Source organism: Diceros bicornis, chromosome 19, assembly GCF_020826845.1.
Source record: "Diceros bicornis minor isolate mBicDic1 chromosome 19, mDicBic1.mat.cur, whole genome shotgun sequence".
In the NCBI taxonomy this organism is placed as follows: Eukaryota; Metazoa; Chordata; class Mammalia; order Perissodactyla; family Rhinocerotidae; genus Diceros; species Diceros bicornis.
The window spans coordinates 18518542-18537580 of NC_080758.1; the positions used below are offsets into that span (position 1 = coordinate 18518542).

The 19039-nt window shown below is 43.5% G+C and overlaps 1 protein-coding gene across 2 annotated transcripts in view; it reads left to right on the top strand.

Moving 5' to 3' along the window:
* The window catches only part of PTPRT (protein tyrosine phosphatase receptor type T), a 1006475-nt gene that overhangs the window by 882971 nt on the left and 104465 nt on the right, over positions 1-19039 (top strand). For both annotated transcript variants that reach the window (XM_058562674.1, XM_058562675.1), the window contains one exon: positions 13237-13382. In XM_058562674.1, coding sequence (XP_058418657.1) covers positions 13237-13382 — 146 coding nt within the window. The remainder of the gene's footprint in view (positions 1-13236; positions 13383-19039) is intronic.

Sequence of the window (19039 nt, forward strand, 5' to 3'; positions counted from 1 at the left end):
GGTGGAGAAATAGTAACTTACTTCACACAAAAAGGGCTGTTGCATGAAAGATGGATTAGGTTAACTAATCAGGCCAGGTGCTTAGTAAAGTGCCCAATATGTGCTCAAAATGTTAATTCCCATCTGCCTTGCTGTCTCATTCTGTGTTGCTCTAAAAGCCAGGCCCTGATCCTTGAGTGGAGGTTATGGGTCTAAGATTTGTGTAATAGTTAAGATGTTGAAACTTAGTTGTAGGCCGACCTGGGTTTGGATCTTGACTGTGGCATATACTAGCTATGTGGTCTTGAACATGTCTCTCACTCTCTCTGGTCTTCAGTTTCCTACACTGTAAAGTGGGGACGATACAAGATAAGGTGGTAACTTGACCAGAGCACAGTGCCTGGTGCCTAACAAATGCCCAGTGAGCATTAGCTATTCTCATTGTTGCTTTTTTCTTATTACTGTTAAGTTACAAGGAGGAAGATGCTAGAGAAGCCTAAAGAAGGGCTTTCTAACAATGCTTCTCCAACAGTAGAACAGGTTGAATGTGAGGTCTCCCATCACAGGATAGTGGACCACCTCTTATCTAGGATGCCACAGGAGAAGTCAGGCTTCCCCGAGAGTTTCCCTGTGTTGAGGTACTATGATTTCCCCCCATGGCATGGAAGCAAGTGGCAGTGGTTCCAGGGCTCCCCAGTCACCTAAGACACTGGACCCACAGACACAAAGAGCTTGAAGCAGGAGACAGACATGGTATCCACGAAAAAACAAATGCAGACCAGACTTATCTTTCCATCAGCTGCAGTTTATGAGTGCACATTAAATTCAATTGCTTTCTTTAGGAGGCTAGTGTTGAGACCCGTCATCTCCAGCCCAGTGCCATCCATTCTGGCTTTCCCCAGGAGTGCAGACAGACCAGCCGCCTTCCTAGTGTACACTAATTAATTTATCTCATGCTTGTGATTTTTACGGCGCTTAAGTGCTGGAGCATTTCTGTGTATTGTTCTCCCTGCAAAGCATCTCACATTGCGTAAAGACCATGAATCTCCATTGCAAACGCCTTCTGTCTTGGGCTAAGGAACAGCCCGCGGCTGCCTGTTGTCTTGCTGGCACTGCCTCTTACAGCCAAAGTGACATATCCATTAATTCATCCTTAATGACATTTTGACATTCCAATCAGTTCGTCGGATGTTCCTTATGCAAGACTTCTCCCGCACGGCCGGGCCAGGGTGCCAGGCCATTCTTGATGCATAATGCATGAGACCAATGCACCACCGTACCTCTGACAGACAGACACATCTGCTGTTTGCAGACTGCGTGTTCCTAACAGCCTTGGCTCTCCAAGTGATCCACAACGATGCCTTCACAGCCCTTTTCTTCTGCGCTTCCAGCTTGCCATGCTTGGAAGAAGCTAGTCCTGGTTCAGAAGCACATATGCAACAGTGCTATTTGGGGGGAAGTAAGAGTATACCAAGCCCCTACCATAGTCAAAGGACTTAGAGAAGCTTTGCTTCTACTAAATTATGTGGAAGAAGGACCTATGACAAATATAACATCTTGAATTTCATTACCCTGCTACCGGTTAAAAATAATGATCCCAAAGACATTCTGATAACAATAATGGATATCAAAGAAGAAAGGAAAATTATCCTTAATACCTTCAATCTAACACATCAGCAAAGATATACTTTCTTGTAATGGTAATCACAATGTAGACACAGTTTTATTTTCTAGTTTATTTTTTTAACTTAATGTAATCCAGTTTTCCATGTTGTTACATAGTTTTCATTTTTAATGGCACTCCATCATTTTAATGGCTGCATAATATTCCATCCAGGGGATGCACCATAATTTATAAAACTGGTCCCCTGTTGTTAGACATTTATGAGGCTGTAACTGATCTTCAAGAAAAGCAGCAGAGCAGGCAGAGGGAGGGAGCAGGGCTCTGCAGGCTGAAGAACCAGGGCTCAAATCCCACCTTCTCCCTTTACCTTTTTTATGAATTTAGGATTAACCCTTTTGGGCCTCAGATCCCCCATCTATAAAACAAAAGAAGTTGTCGTCACCTTATAGTGTTGCTGTGAGGATTAAGATGTTTTCCAGGTACCAAGAACATGGTAGTATCTACTAAATGTTAAACTATTACATTCACATGTATATACCAGTGATTCTCAACCAGGACCAATCCTGGCCCCTGCTCCTACCCAGGGACATCAGGCAATGTCTCGAGACATTTTTGATCACCACACCTGGGATTGGGGTAGCTACTGGTTCCTGGAGGTAGATGCCAACCAAGGATGCTGCTGAACATCCTGCAATACACAAGACAGCCCCACTCGACAAAGAATTACCCCCCCCAAAATGTCAATAGTGCCAAGGATGAGAAGCCCTGGCACATGCGAAGCTGCGTTTTCCTGTGTTATCTACATAATATATGCATATTTCCTTTTTTATTATTATTTAATTAGGATAAAGTACCAGGAAAATGGGAATTTTGGATGGAAGGGTTTATATTATATTCCCATTAGAAGTTTTAGGAGTGGGGTGGGGTGGGGGATGGAAATAAGGTTTGAAGTGACTGATGGAGAAAAGACAGCAGATAAATGGTATGTGTTTCCCAGTGGGATGGGAGATGACATTCCATACACTAGTAGTTCTCAAAGTATAGTCCCAGAATCGCCTAGAAACTTGGAAATGCAAGTTTCCAGGCGCTACCTCAGACTCACCAAATCAGAAGCTCTGAAGGTGGATCCCCACAGTCCCTGCTTGAACACACTCTCTAGGTGATTCGGGCACCCTCCAGTTCAAGAATCACTGCCATGCACCGTCTGCAGAAAAAGGCCAACTTGCAGAATAGTGAGGAGGACCTGCTGAAGTACAGACACTTTGTGCAGAAATAGGTTAAAAGAGTCAAGTCTAGAGCCAGCCCCCATGGCCTAGTGGTTCAAGTTCGGCGCTATCACTGCTGTGGCAGCCCGGGTTCGTTTCCTGGTTGCAGAACCACACCACCTGTCTGTCAGTTCCCATGTTCTGGCGGCGGCTCACACAGAAGAACTAGAAGGACTTACGACAAGGATACACAACCACGCACTGGGGCTTTGGGGAGAAAAGGAAAAAGAGGAAGATTGGCAACAGCTGTTAGCTCAGGGCAACTCTCTCCCTGAGGAAAAAAAAAAAAAAGGAGTCAAGTCTAAGTCATAGGGAGGCTTAAATATGGGACAGGGCAACAAAAAAGGAATTAAGTGTCATTCATTTATTCACTCATTCATTTAGTCAATAAACATTTTTAAAGCTTTTATGTTGTGCCAAGTGCTGAATAAGTGCTAGAGGAAATACTAATATGAACTAATGTATATTATGTAAGTCATTATAAGGAGGGGTGATGAGAGTGGGCAGGCAAAGGACTAGGATACAAAACAGAAGTAAGGAATGTCCTATAAGGGAGAGATGAGGAAAGTCTGAGGGTCATTGCAGGAAGCAGAGCTCAGCTCAGCCTCAGCTCAGAGGAGGACATCCTGTATAGAGAGCCACACTTCTGGAAGGGACCACCTGGTAGAGACCTTTCTGCATGCTGGAGAGGTGATGAGTCCCTGTCACTGGAGTTGGGCAGTCAGGGGCTGGATGTCCACTTGCTGGGGGTGTTGCAAAGGGTCTCCCAGCTAGGGTGGGAGAATAACTTGGAGGACCCCAATGGCCTTTCCAGCCCAGAGAATCCAAGATTCTATCATCTGTAATGACCTTGAAACTGGGGATCAAAGCACAATTGGGAGAAAAGCATCTGCACAGGTTTCTGGCTTGGTTTGTGGTGGTATGAACAAAGTACAGATGAAGGAAGGAGGGCGCCGGGAGAAAGAGGAGCTGCCTCGGTTCCCTGGAGTGCTTGTCTCAGGGAGCAGATCAAACACAAAGTTAAAATAAAAATTAAAGCAGGGGCCAGCCCGGTGGTGCAAGCGGTTGGGTGCGCGTGCTCCGCTGTGGCGGCCCGGGGTTCGCTGGTTCGGATCCCGGGCCCGCACCGACGCACTGCTTTGGCAGGCCATGCTGTGGCGGCGTCCCATATAAAGTGGAGGAGGATGGGCACGGATGTTAGCCCAGGGCCGTCTTCCTCTGCAAAAAAAGAGGAGGATTGGCGGATGTTAGCACAGGGCTGATCTCCTCAAAAAAAAAAAAAAAAAAAATTAAAGCAAAGGAGAAGGGGGGAGAAATGGGAGAAAAAGAACTAGCATTTGCTGAGTGTCTATTATAGACCAAAGACTGTGCTAGGGAATTAACATTTATTATTTCTAATCATCACAATAACTCTGTGAACTAGGGCTTATCAAATACCATCCTACAGATGAGGAGCTGAGTCTCATAGACTCATAGAGATGGAGACTCACTCGTGATTACACAGCTGGTTAGAACCAGGTGACTCTGGGCCCAAAGTCCGTGGTATTCCACAGCACCAAGAACAGAGGGCTGTTCGCCCAGTCCAGGGGTTTAGAGCTCAGTGGCCGGAGAGCATTCAAGGCATGAAGAAACTGAGTTATAAAGAGGCTAAGTGTCCAAGGCCACATAGCTAGTAAATGATGCAGCCAGGATTTGAACCCGGGCAGTCTGGCCCCAGCGCCCACACCGTTCCCACTAGGCTCTGCTTCGAGGTCCAGGGGGTAATGTGGCCATGTGCCCAGTGGGAGGAGGTCCTTGCGTCTGTCTTAGGCATTCTGCTGCACTGGTTCCCCCTGCCAGCTCCAGAGGATGGGCAGACTGGGTGGGACTCTGTCCTTAGTGGAAAGAGTACCTAGGAGAGCCCGTCCAGGCAAGGAAGAAAGAGAGCCAGCCACAGGCAGAAGAGAGATGCAGAGGCAGACAGGTGGAGGCACAGACATAGAGAGCAGGACAGCAGAGAGACGGAGGTGAAAGAGGCAATGGCCGAGGTCCCTTGGCCTTTCAAACTGGGTTGAGATCTGCTGCTATTGCTGCTGTACCTTTGCCATTCTGATCGAAGGCTGAGGAGCCCCAAACTGGGTGATGGGAGTAGGGGAGGAAGGACCACCAGCCATGTTTCCGAATTGGTAGTCAATAAAGATAATGAGCAGACAGGACGTGCATTGCCTGAAGGATGTGAGTGGGTGTGAATGTGAGCTTTCTGACTGCATGTGTCTATGCACGTATGTGTGAGTGTGTGTTTGCCTGGAGAGCAAGGGAGCCAGCTGAGAAAGTTTTGGGACAAAGGTAGGTATGTGTGGGTCCTTGGCTGAGCATGACATAACAAGGAATCTTAGAAAACATTCAGAAGTCTGACTGCCTGGGTTTGAATCCCAGCTCTATCTCTCAAAGCCTGGGTGACTTTTGGTGAATTATGTCAACTCTCTCTGCTTCACTCTATCTGTAAAATGGGGATAGAATACCACTAACCTCATACAGTTACTTGGAGAATTAAAGAAGTTAATAAACTGTGTTTGTAAAAGCTTGAATAGTGCCTGGCGTGGAATAAGTGCTATAAAAATGTTTATTAAATAAATTAAATAAATTGAAGATTTATTGTTTCATGGTCGTTGTGTTCACTTCCTTGGGCTGCCGTAACAAAGTACCACAAACTGGATGGCTTAAAACAACCAAATTTATTCTCTCACAGTTCTGGAAGGTTGAAATCTGAAATCAAGGTGTCAGTGGGGTAATGCTCCCTCTGAGACTGGGTAGAATCCTTCCTTGCCTCTTCCTAGCTTCTGGGGGCGGCTGTCAACCCTTGGTGTTCCTTAGCTTGCAGCTGCCTCGCTCCACTCTCTGCCTCTGCCATCACATGGAGTTCTTCCTCTGTGTCCCTGCGCAAATTTCCCTTTTCTTATAAGGACACCAGTCATATTGGATTAGGACTCACCCTAATGACCTCATCTTAATTCATCTGTAAAGACCCTATTTCCAAATAAAGTCACATTCACAGGTACCAGAAGTTAGGACTTCAACATATCTTTTAGAGGGGACATAATTCAACCAATAAGAGTCATTTAAAAGGTGTCAGTTCTTGGGGCCGGCCCGGTGGCGCAAGCGGTTAAGTGCGCGCGCTCCGCTGCGGCGGCCCGGGGTTCGCTGGTTCGGATCCCGGGCGCGCACCGACGCACTGCTTGGTAAGCCATGCTGTGGCGGCGTCCCATATAAAGTGGAGGAAGATGGGCACCGATGTTAGCCCAGGGCTGTCTTCCTCAGCAAAAAAAAGAGGAGGATTGGCGGATGTTAGCTCAGGGCTGATCTCCTCACAAAAAAAAAAAAAAAAAAAAAAAAAAAAAGGTGTCAGTTCTTGCCGTGGTTCTTAGATGCCAACTCCTCCATGTAGTGAAATCAATACCCAGAGAGGAGAGATGGCACTTCCCTGGTAACTGGGTGAGATATTTGGAGACCTTGTGCTGGCACTCAGGTCTTCTACTGCCTGACCCTCCATTCGCTGATGAAATATGATAGGGACTCTTCACTAATTCAGACCAGCCGAAGAGTGGGTCCTCAACGTCAGGGTTCTTAACCTGTAGCATGAAGTAGAATTGCCTGGAAGGCTTATTGATCACCTGGAGCTTCTGATTCAGTAGGTCAGGAGTGGGGCCAGAGAAATTGCATTTCTAATACGTTCCCAGGTGAAGGTGATGCTGCTAGTCCGGAGACTACACTTGGAGAACCGCTGTTCCATATCGGTGGTGCTCAAGCTTGGTGGCGCTTTATAATCACCTGGAGAGCTTCTAAAAACCCTGATGCCCAGGCTGCACCCCAGACCAATTAAATTAGAATCTCATCAGTAATTTTTAAAGCTCCCCAAATGATTTGTGCAGCCGAGGTTGAGAGGCACGGCTCTAGAATACATCAAAGAATGTTTTTAGGGAAAAGCCATTCTTCAGGGCATCTGCTAGAGAGGACTCATATTTAATAAATAATGAAACCATTTAAATTAATATGGCTGTTTCCTGTATTTAAAAGATTACCAAAGAGCATTTACTGAGTGCTTACTGTGTACCACGCACCGGGGAACAATGCTTTGCTAGCCACATGCCATTTAATCTTCACAACCGCCTTCCAGGGGAGCACTAATGTTACCTGTATTCTACAGAGAGGAGGAAACTGACGTGCAGAGAGATGAGTAACTTGCAAGAGCTCACACAGCTAGTCTGAGATGGAGCCAGGTTTTGATGCCAGGCTGTCTGGCACCAAAGTCGGTGTGTTAACTGTTACGCCGTCCTGCCTCATGATGTAAGAGAAAGTGATGTGTTCTCCTTTAAATCCTGCACTAATCTATATCCTCATTTACACTATCAACTCTGATATGGGGTAGCCCAGCCTCTGCCTCAATTACAGTAATTCTGAGTTAGTGGGGTTTCGATTAATGAGGTGTTGCTGCATTCATAAGGGACTAGAATCACGTGTACCATGGACTGAATTTGCACTTCTAATTTCATCCGGAAAAGTGAGGTAGATGAATGTCCTGCGCTGGCAGGCAGAAAGCAGAGTTCAGTTCCTACAGCTTCCACCAATGTGCTGTGTGCCTTGGCTAAGCCCCTCCCCTGTCCAGGCCTCAGTTTCTTCGTCTATAAAATGAGAGGATGGTGCAGTTCCGTTACGGTTCTGATGACTGACTTTAATTAGAGACCCTATCATGTCAGCACAGAAGCATCCTGGCTTCAAAGAGTACAAGGCCAGCTTTTAAAAGGAGAGGAGTCTCAGCTGCATGTTTTCCTTGTCCACCTCCCATGGGCATCTCTCTGGCTCCAGGGTTGCAGTCTTTGTGGTTTCCCAGGAAAGTCTGTCGAGAGATACCAACGGAGGATGGGCCAGGGGACGAGCTCTATGGGGAAAGGGAAGAGTGCCTGCTCAGTGTCTCCCCAGGAGAGTGGGCATGGCTCTTCACCTCCAGGGAAAATCCTATATAAAACCCCAAGACTCTCCCCAAATTGGCTGGGGCCTCCTATTTCCAGTCCAGAACAGAATCAAGCATTTTGCAGAATCCAGATGCTGGAATTTCCTACCACCTCTTTTCCAGGTGGTTTCTCAGTCTCTACTTGAACTCCTCCAATGATGGGGAGCTCATTACTTCCAAAATGCTAAACTGATAAGGGGTTATGTTTGGCTTTTTACTTTGTGATCTCTTTCTAACAGCTACTCGTACAACGTAGATGCTCATTATATATTTTTTCCAACAAATTAATGAGCAAAGAGGAAGAAACTACTAACTTTTGGTGGGGAGACAAAGACTTCTAAGAGTAGAGGACATTTGACTTGGGCCGTAAAAGGTAAAGAGAAGGTTGCCAAAGAATAAAAAAATGAGATGGGCAATTCAAGCATTAGGCACTTCCAAAAGAGACGCAAGCAGTTCCACTTAGCTAGAAATTTCTTCCTTGTGTCAAGCCAACCTGGTTCTAATTCTGCCTGCTGGGGCCACACAGAGCCAGACATCAGATATGTGAAGAGAGTATTCTTGAGTATTCCCTCTCCGTGAGAAATATCCCTGGTTGTTCCAGACACTCCCCCTCTCATAGCATAATTTCAGAACCCTTCACAGCCCCACATTCCTCTCGCCTGAGCCATTCCACCCGCCACTATCCCTTATAAAGGGTGGTGCTCAGAATGAGTCATAGGACTCACAGTCCGTATGGGCAGATCCCCTGCCACCTACCCACACTCAGCTAACAAGCAAAAGTCAGAGAGACCTCAGAGTGATCTGTTAGAAGAAAGAATGCCAAGAGCTGCAGCTGCATCACATCATCTCCACCTGTCAGAAGCAGTAAACCTCGGATTGCTATGTCTTAAAACATTTTTCGGCTCTAGAAATGTCCCTGCAGAAGAATAGACATGCTTATGCATGCTCTCTTTTTACCAGCTTTTAGTACCCCCTGCTGGTGAAACTGTGTGACCCAACTGGCAAGAATCTCAGAACAACTAGAGAAAAAATTCCAAGTTTGGGAAGTCACAAGTATTTGAGTCTTGAAGAATCTAAGGATTCCATGAGTTATGCGCCATTCCATGTATCTTGTGACTATTTTATGAGTTTTCTTAAACATTCTATAACTAGGCTATTCTGTGAGCTCTGAGGGAAAAAAAAATCTCTGACTTCTGTGAATATTCCATTAATTCTGCAAACGTCCCAAGAGATTATGACAACCACAGGAAGGAAATGCTAAGTTATTCACCAAAAATATTCGTAAGTAGAAATATTCCAGATCACAAGCTAATTTCATGCAGGTTTTTCTTCCTCTTTCCTTGTATGTATCTTTTTTTAAAGTGGTTATAATTTGCAGTCAGAGTAGGATGACAATCTTTTCTACACTTCAAGTTGTAGACTTTTAAATATAATATTATGCGACAAATTTATTGAACAGAGGCTATGTGCCAGACACTCAGCAAGAAATTGGAGTAGGTGCAGGAAGTCAAAAGCCCTTCACCTAAGAGGTTCTTGCCCTAGTGAGTGGGAGAGTTTAATCTCTGCCATTGGACTAGTCAAGTGCTTACTGACATGGCAACAAAGCCTTCCCTGATCTCCCAACAGGGTTCAAACCAGGTATTTGCTCTCTTACAGCTCCACGTATTTCTCCTTCTTGGCTTCCCTCACTTTTGCCATTTTATATTTATTTCTGTATTTATCTGTTAGTGCCTGTCTTGGCCATCAGTCTCTGTGTTCCGTGAAGGTCGAGGTCATGTCTCAGTTTTGACACTATGATCTTCTTACATCTAGCAAAAACTGGTACATGTAGGTGTTCAATAAATATTTGTTCAATGGATGAGTCAACCAAGAAGAGAAAACCACAAATCTGTTGAGAGGAGCAAGAGGAAACCTCAAAGGAGATGTGACATTTGAATGCCACTGAGCCATGAAGGATGAGGAGGAGGTAGCCAGCAGAGAAGAATGGGGACACATTAAAGAATATAGCGTATTGTGGAATGCTTGGGGAGGGATGCGAGGCAGTTGGTGTTTCCTAAAAGGAGATGTGTGTGGAAGATAAGGTTGAGTTGAAGTCTGGAGCCGTAGTCTGAGGGTCTTATGTGCTCTACTCACAAGTTTCGGTTTTTCCTTCTCTTAAGGAAAAAAAGGGAGAGAGATCAATTGAACTCTGTGCCTATAGGAATGAATATGATTTTGTCTGTATTACTGAGGGGGTTTTTAATACTTAAATTTTGAATTCAGGTAGAATAAAGATAGATCCCAAAACTGTGGTTTTGTATTTTATTTCCTTCTACATCGTCTCCATTTCCACTTTGTAGCTGTGTTTACCTATTGCTGAAACACCTGTCTATTCATTTTAAAATTATTGTATAGCATCATCATCACCGTGAATATGTGGTGTCAACCATGGGCTGTCATACACCTGAGTTTTTACAACTCAGTTAGTTGTCCGATTTTTAAATATCTGTATATTTTGGAGAGGCTCAATTTTTCATTTTTTTCATCCGAGTATTCAGAGCTACCCAAACATTTCTGTAAAATGCCATTTTTCATAGACACAGCAGGGCCTTATTTTTGTTATATTCCTTTGGAAACCAATGATTTGTGCCTAAGACAATGCTCTCCATATTATTTTAGCCTGAATGGAATGAGATTGGTTGGGAGTTCTCCCTGCAAGGAACTATCAAAGCGTCCGATACCTACTCATTTATAGTCTTAAAGTTAACTCTTTTATCAAAGTTCCTTTTATTTCCTGCTGGGGTAATATGAGCAGAGCTCGGATAGAGGCAAAGGATCTGCTGTAGATCTTTTCAAATTTATGATTAGGAAGGTCACATATACATTTTTAAACACACTCCTTTTTGATAATAAATGAAGGATAAAATTTCAAAATGTCATCAGGAGCAGAATTACCCATTTTTCTTTCACTGGTGTGCCCCTGCCCCCTGTCTGATTGCCTGCCCACGGTGAGAAAAGACTCAACTGATCCAGTGCTCCCTTTCCTGTTGTTTTTCTGTCTGCCCGGAATAGTTTCACTCGTGGAACAGAATGCCTGTGGCCAGAGCATTATAACAAAAGATACATTTCTATTCCTGAGTGCCCTTCTTTCTGCAAGCCAATGAAAATTTAAAATAAAAGAATAAGAATTCCATTTTAGGCTGGGCATTTGTCTTTAAATTGTGACTAAAATGAGGGAGGCAAAAGCTCTTCTCTTCTTGGTGGGGATTTCCTGGATCCGGATTCACTTCCCATGCTTCTGCACTCTGCCCTCTGCTTATATGGCTAGATCTATCTGGACTCCATGCCTCTGGCTTCCAGTTGGGTTCAGCTAATGAGAGCCACTGTAGGAGGCCAGAGGGAGAGGGGAGGATGTAGTAAGAGCTTTATGCCTCTGGTTCCCTCCCTGGGAGATCATGCAGGATTGGCTGAGTCTCTCAAGAGACTGCTTCTGTGCAAGTGGTCTCTTCTTCATGAGTCTCTCCTTTTGAGTCCTGGGAACTGCTTCCTCTACTCGGCCCCCTGGACACACGAGTGGCAAACAGCCCTCCTGCCACTATATTATACCTTGGGTTTCCCTACAACCTTCTCGCCTTTGTCAGTGGTTCTTTTACACATAAACACAAATTATCCTCATTTGAGTGTGCCATCTGTCGTTCTTCTGTGCAGTCTATACCTAGACCAAGGGACTCATGTGAAGGAAGATACTATCAAACTAGAATTGATCCTAGATCAACCCCTCTAAGATACTTGCAAGTCTAGTTTTGTCCTTTCATTTAATACCTCCTTTGACAGGGAGATCATTACCTAATGAAACTGCCTATGTCATGGTCAGGTGGGATCAACTTTGGGAAATTATTTCCTACATGGCGCTGAATTTTACCTCTCTGAGACATCTGTTCTTTCCATATGGAGATAGGAGTGACCAAGATTGAATTTGATGCCACCTCCTGTGAGGAATGGATCAGGAAACCTGGAAAAATTTACCCGCAAGATATGTAATGTGCAACCTACAGCCTTTCATATCATAACATAATATGATATAGGAACATAATAACTATATTTAGATGCATAAATGTTGGGAAAACTCAGAGGGACCATGTTGTTTTTTTAGAAATATTTGAAAAACTGTCATTTGCAAGAGGAGTTAGTTATATTTTTTTATCTCTGAAGATAGATCTAAGACCAATTATTTAAAATTTAAGGGAAGTAGATTTCAAATCCATATGAGGAAGAACGTTTTAACCCTTCAGCTCCCTGGTGAGGTGTCAAAGTCTTCATCGCTTGATATAATCCAGGGATTTCACAGTGGGGCTGTTGGAGGGAGATTTGGACGTTGGAATGTAATTGGACCAGTGGCGACGATATAAAAACAAGAATAGCAGCTGCCACGTGTGGAATGTTCACTATGTGCCAGGCACTGTGCTCTGAGTGTTTCACACATTATCTCATTTAATCCTTACAACCATATGAGGTTGATTCTGCTGTTTGCCACAGTATACAGAGGAAGAGTTCAGAACTTAAAGAGGTTAAAGAACTGCTGGTCATGCAGCCAGCATGTAGCGGAGGTAGGATATGAACCCAGGTCTGCCTGACACCAGAACTGATGGTTTTAACCTCCAATGGATGGTGTCAGAATAACCTGGGGAACTTGGTGATTATGCAAATATACAGGCTCTGTCCTACCTCCATGAGCTTGGGCGTCTGTATGTTTTCTTCAGCTCTCCAAATGATTCTAATTTTCACCAGAGTTTGATAACCACTGCTCTAAACTGGTATTATTATAAATGCCCATCTGGTTCTGAGGGTCTGTTATTCCTATAGGAATAGCCATGCATCAAGTTCAGCTTTAACTTTTCTTCTTTTGAGCTACGGGACTAACTAACCTCCTCCCTCACCCACTAAACATCAGGCCCTACTTCAATCTGCCATTGTTTGGTGGGTTATTTCATGAGCTTAGTCCCTGAGAAAGGCCAGATTCCATTTTGAATTTCACTTAGAGCCATGGGAACAGAAAGATCAATCTGGCCTCTTCCTCCCTTTGAGAAGAGAGTAAGGGAAGTGTCATGCAAGTCTCATTGATTTCCCAGTTTAAGCTCAAGTAAAGAACACACCCATTGCTGGGGATGAGGCAGAATGAGTCTCATATTTCTGAGTAAATGGAAGCCACAACAGTTTCAGGAAGACTTAGGTTTATTCCATGTTGACACTGGAGGAACCACATTAACTTTATTCCTGGAGAATGAACCAAGTTTGAGAGTTGAGGATGACGGGTGGGGAAGGAGAGCAATCTGATCTTCCCAATGCTTTAATGCAACTGGCACCATCTGACTGTGATTTTTCCCCTTGCACATGTCCCAAAGGAAGCTGGCCAAGAAGCAGAAGGAGACACAGAGTGGAGCCCAGAGGGAGATGGGTCCTGTTGCCTCCGCCGACAAACCTACCACCAAGCTCAGCACCAGCCGCAACGATGAAGGCTTCTCTAGCTCTCAGGACATTAATGGATTCAGTAAGTTGAGCCAACTAAGGGGAGGGGGACATCTGTGGTTCAGCTTGACCCTGGTACCACTGCTATGGACCCCTCACAGTGGTCAGGTGCTGTGTGGTGTGGAGTCTGGATGCTTCCCTGGGATGGTCTGGGGATGAAGGTTCTCCCTGGCAAAGACCTGGGGCTACCCATCCTGAGGTGAAAAGGTGAATTTAAGAATATACCCCAAAGCCAGTGGAAATGGGGGAAAGCCATCTTAACTGCTTATGGACATAAATAGAGACAGGTTAAAACTAATAATAGTAGGGGAGATCTGCCCCATGGCCTAGTGGTTACGTTCAGCATGCTCTGCTTCGGCGGCCCAGCTTCACGGGTTCAGTTCCCGGGTGCAGACCTACACCACTCATTGGCCATGCTGTGTAGCAACCCACATACAAAATAGAGGAAGATTAGCACTTCCTTTATTAGATGTTAGCTCAGGGCCAGTCTGCCTCAAGCAAAAAGAGGAGGATTGGCAACAGGTGTTAGCTCAGGACCAATCTTCCTCAGCAAAAAACAAAACAAAACAAAACAAAAACAACAATAATAGTAAAATAGATGGAGGAGTACATGATTATGCCCTTAAAGAGAAAAACATGCCGTATTGAATTGAGTCTTATAGTTTTCAAAGCAGTGTTTCATATAAGCCATGTAAAGTATATGAGTCATGGATTATTACTCTTTCTGTTTTGAGTGCGTAGGAAACTGAGGCTCAGAAAAGCAACTTCTCCAAAGACCCATGGCTGATGAGTAACATATCCAGACCTGGAAGCCATGCCTCCCAAGCCTTGGCCTGTTCCAAGCTACAGCCCATGTTCGGAAGGGCATTTAGTCAAGAGAACCTGAGTCCTCATGCAGAGTTAATACAGGATGCCAAGCCAATAGAAGTGGCTAAGATTTCATGGTTAGCCCTCTTCCAAAGGAGAACCTCAAGACTGGTAACCTAAAGGTACCTTGGTGATCAGACTCAAGAGATCTGACTTTTATTGTTATCTTTCTGTAAGTCAGTTCTTTCCTGGATTTAATAGAAATGCTAGATTCCTCAGCCTCTGCTCCAAATTGGGGAATGCAGGAAATCTAAAGGGATATGAGCATAGACAAATGTCCTCCACACCCTGTGCCAATGGCAAATGGAAGAAACCATATTTTGTAAAATTCACTTAGATGTGATCAATTTGGGATGATAGGGATCTAGGAGAGGGTGAAGAAAGTAAGGAAACAAATATTTATTAACCCCCTTCATCCTTACAGCCCTGTGAAATACTTACTATGATTGTTCCCATTTTATAGATAAGGTATCCGAGGCTTAGTGTGTTGGGCTGACCTTCCCAGAGTGACGTAGCTAGTTCCTGATGGATCTAGGATCTGAAGGTAACTCAAACCCGTGATTCCTAACCTCAAGGGCAGCACAGAACCCATCTGAGGAAGTTTTCAAAATACACATATCTGGGCCCGGCACTTTACTGACTGAATCAAAATCTCTTGGAGGATGAGGGGTAGAGTAGGGACTCAGAGATGTGGATTTTGCAAAAGCCACGCAGGAGGTTCTTATAGGCACCCTGGTTAAGAAAGCTGAACTTGGAGGGAGGCAATGGCTATTTTCAAATACTGGCATGCTGCCTTGGGAAAGAGAGATTAGCTTCAAACCTATAAAAAGATTGAAAAAATAGTAAAATGAATACTCATATATCCTTTACCTGGATTCGCCAATTGTTCACATTTTGCAATATTTGCACTTTGTCTCTCTCTCTCTCTCATTGTATCTATATATAACTTTCTGAACCACTTAGAAGTAAGTTGCAGGCATCGTGACATTCCACCTCCAGAGAATTCAGCATGTGTTTCCTAAGAACTAGGACAGCTCTTCAACATAACCACCATAAAACTATCCTACCCAAGAAATGTAATCTTGTTTAAATTATAAATATACCAGTACATATTTGGATTTCCTCAATGGCCCTAAAATGTTCTTTATTATTATTATTTTTTAATCCAGGCTCCAATCAAGGTGCTCACATTATATTTGGTCATCATGTCTCTTCATCGCCTTTCATCTAGAATAGCCCTCCCACCTTTATTTTTTCTTTCAGGTTGCTGACATCTTTTAAAAGCCTAAGCCAGTTGTCCCATAGATTGTTCCATGATCTGGATTCATCTGATTTTTTTCATCATGATTACATTCAGGTTAAACATTTTGGCAAAAATACTACATAGGTAATGTGTACTTCCCTTTGTATCGTAGCAATAGACACACATTATCACTTTGCCCTTTACTGACGATGCTAAGTTTGAGCACTTCTTAAGGTTGAGTAATGGCTTTTAAGACAAAGTCTAATGGTACATACAGATTAGTTCATGAGCAAATATTTAACTTCTGTTTTTCTCAAACAGCAGAGCAAGTTTGTAACCTGCCTAACCGTGAACCAGTCCTTTTTACATTCTCAACCCAGGTGAATTTCTGGGATTCGTACATTCCCTAGGGACCAGGAATAGGGGATATTGACATAGGCCAGGAGAAGCAGAAAGGAGTTGGCAAAGAAATGGACTTGGTTTGTCCTTAAAGAAAGGCTCATCCTGAGCTTCCTGAGCCTCTGGCTGTATTAACTTGTCACTGACTTTCCAGATTTTAGCCCAGGGGCAAGGAAGTTCATTAGCAAGTCTAGCTGATGGAACATACTGGCCAAGTGGTACCCATTCACCCAAAACCTTTCTTGTAAGGCCAGCCTTGTGTGCACACTTTTTTCCATTTGTCAAACTATCCTGGGAGGACTCTGAATGCCAAAAAGATTATGGTCAAAGATGCATGACAATCATCTGAAATTGTAGATATTTGATCTTAAGCTTTCTGATCTCAAGTGAAAAGCTGGGTGATACCGATTTCTTGAATTGCAAGGGGAAACATCACCACCATTTTCCCCATGGGCTAACACTTAGACTCTTACGAGGAAAGTATCCAGGACTGAGGTAGATTAGCCAACCAGAGAGGAAGAGGAAGCATATCCAATAGAATCTAATTAGATGTTTAAAGTGCAGAGACAATCTTCCCAAATGATTGGTATATGTGTATTATATATATACACACAGAGATATATACACATATATACACTGACATATATATATGCACTCATTTTAGTGATATTGCTTTTAAAAAGACAGAAAAAACAAATTTCAATTGACATTATGCATAATTATTAAGAAATTTTGCATTTTTTTGAATCAATGAATGTTTTAGGACTCTATGCATCTGGTGTCCTCAGGCTACAGCCACAAACATGCTCTAGGGATTCTTTTGAATGCCCTGGAATGCATCAGGTACCTTTTAAAATACCCTGTGGAACCACGGGGATGAGATTTGAGGCAAAAAAAAATGTAAGTAATGCTTACACTGGAGATGTAGAAATTGCTTCTGAAATCACCCTGATGTATGTAAAATTGAATCTATTTTCGTGGTATTAGGGAAGTGACTGTCTGGCTTCTGCATCGGCATCTTTAGGAGGCCCTGAGGTTATTTGCAAATGTTGAGGAAGCATTGAGAGAGGTGGAGCGCAAGAATAGATGTCACATAGGGAAAGATTGCAGAAGAACATGCCCTGAGCAATTATTTCATTATTGAACAGGTGGGCTCTTGCCTGATTCAAACTCTACGGATCCCTGTGTAGGTTTATTTTCAGGGATTTTCTGTTCCAAATTAACTACTAAGTTTGCAAGATCCCTTCAGTCAAGCCTTCCAATTTTGGGTAGGAACAATGGCCTCTGGGATGCAAGGTTGTTGGGGCTCTGTCGGGTATGGGCCATTGCTTTGGAGTGCTTTAGTATTCTTGAAAAAGGAGTGAATGTCACATTTTGGGGACAAACAATGCGCATTGTTTTCAGTTTAAAGAAATTCTGGCTTTTATTAAGTAATCTGATTTTGATCTTATTGCTCTGTGTACCTGATTGTTATTTTTTTCTGAGATCTTTCACTCACTGGGATCATTTGTGGGGTCTTTCTTTTGGTGCTTTCTTTTTATATCCATGCTTAAATCTTCTTTATATCTTTTGTTCATAGTGTCATCTTCTCCTTGTTCATTTTCAGTCCAAATCAAAATGCTTCGAAACAAATCCCTGTTGAATTCCTATAATATGGGACTGGGTTGTCTGCCCTTCCCGTAATGGTGTTTGACAGATTCACTTGCCCATTGGGCACCGTTAGTTAACTCTGTCTTCACTTTTATGCTTTCATCCTGTTGAGTGGTCCCATGTTGGTGGGTGAATGCCCTCCATCTCTAAGGGTCATCACACACTGGGCCTTCAAGCTCTCACTAAGAGCTTGCAAAGAGAAAGCAGGCATGGTTGAGGCCTGGGAGGTGAGATTCAATGCCCATTTTCTCGGCACTTAGTACATGCCTGGCCCTATGGTATGAGTCCTAGGCACAGTTTAGGGAGGGGGATAATTACAAAAACAAATAAAATGGGGCATTGTCTCACAAATAATAAATGTTTCCACTTGTTTGTTTTTCATGCTTTACAAAAGCCTTTTGCAAAACACTGAAGCCAGAGAGCCTTATTCCTGCACCATAAGATAGACAGTAGATTTATTATTATCTCCATTCTACAGATGAGGAAACTGAGTTTCAGAAAGACTCCATGCCTCAAATCACACAGTCATTGTGGAGTCATAATAAGGATCCATTTCTCCTGACATCAGTTGGGTTATATCCACCTAGTTCTGCAAAGAATTTGGGAACATATCCAATAAAAGTACCTACAATAAGACAGCTGTAAGAGAAATAAATAATCAGGATCAGGAAAATGTAAATGACAAGAATGTCAAAACTAGGTTGTATTAAAATATAATTATATTATATTAAAATGTAGTGTAACCGTGCAGGCTAGTAACTTTCATATTCCAATTTACCTCTAAGCTTTCTAGTAGCAAAAGCCCAAGTAGGAAGATAACTTTTATTGGCACCCACTGTGTGGTAGATCTTATGTTTTAAGCCTCTTAAGAACCCTGTAAATTAGATATTACTCCCATTTTGTAAATAAGGAGACTTAGTTTCAGAGAACTAAAGTAAAGAAGTCCAAAGTCTCACACACAAAGAGTAGACATGGGATTGGAAGCTAAATAGTGTTATCTGACTCCAGAACCCATGTTCCTACTCCTGTACCGTGAATGGTAGCCCACCACTCACCAGACTGCCTGAGAGAGGTCACTGATGGCTGGGAGAGAGGGAGAGCTCCACTCCCCTCACAATGGTCAGCCAGCTTTTCTACCATGTGGGCAGAAGCTGCTGCCACAGCTGTGTCCTGCATAGAAGTCTGGGGCTGGGCACTGGCATGGAGTCAATCAGATTCCCATGAGGTGCCAGGCTGTGTGATAAGCATGTTCAAATATGGCATCTTAGTCCATCCTCACAGTAACCCTATACAGTTGGTGTGTTATTATCAAATCCATTTTACAGTTGAGGAAACTGGTGCTCTGAGGTGTTAAAAGATCTTCCTCAAGTCACATGAGGAATAGATAGTGAGATCTGGACCCCAAACAAGATGTTCTGCTTTGAAAACCAAGCGTCATTGTCTTTCCTCTAACCTTTAGCTTTCTGTCTACCGCAAAGCTAGGTGAAGGAGAGGAAGGAGATCAAGGGGAATAGCTTTGC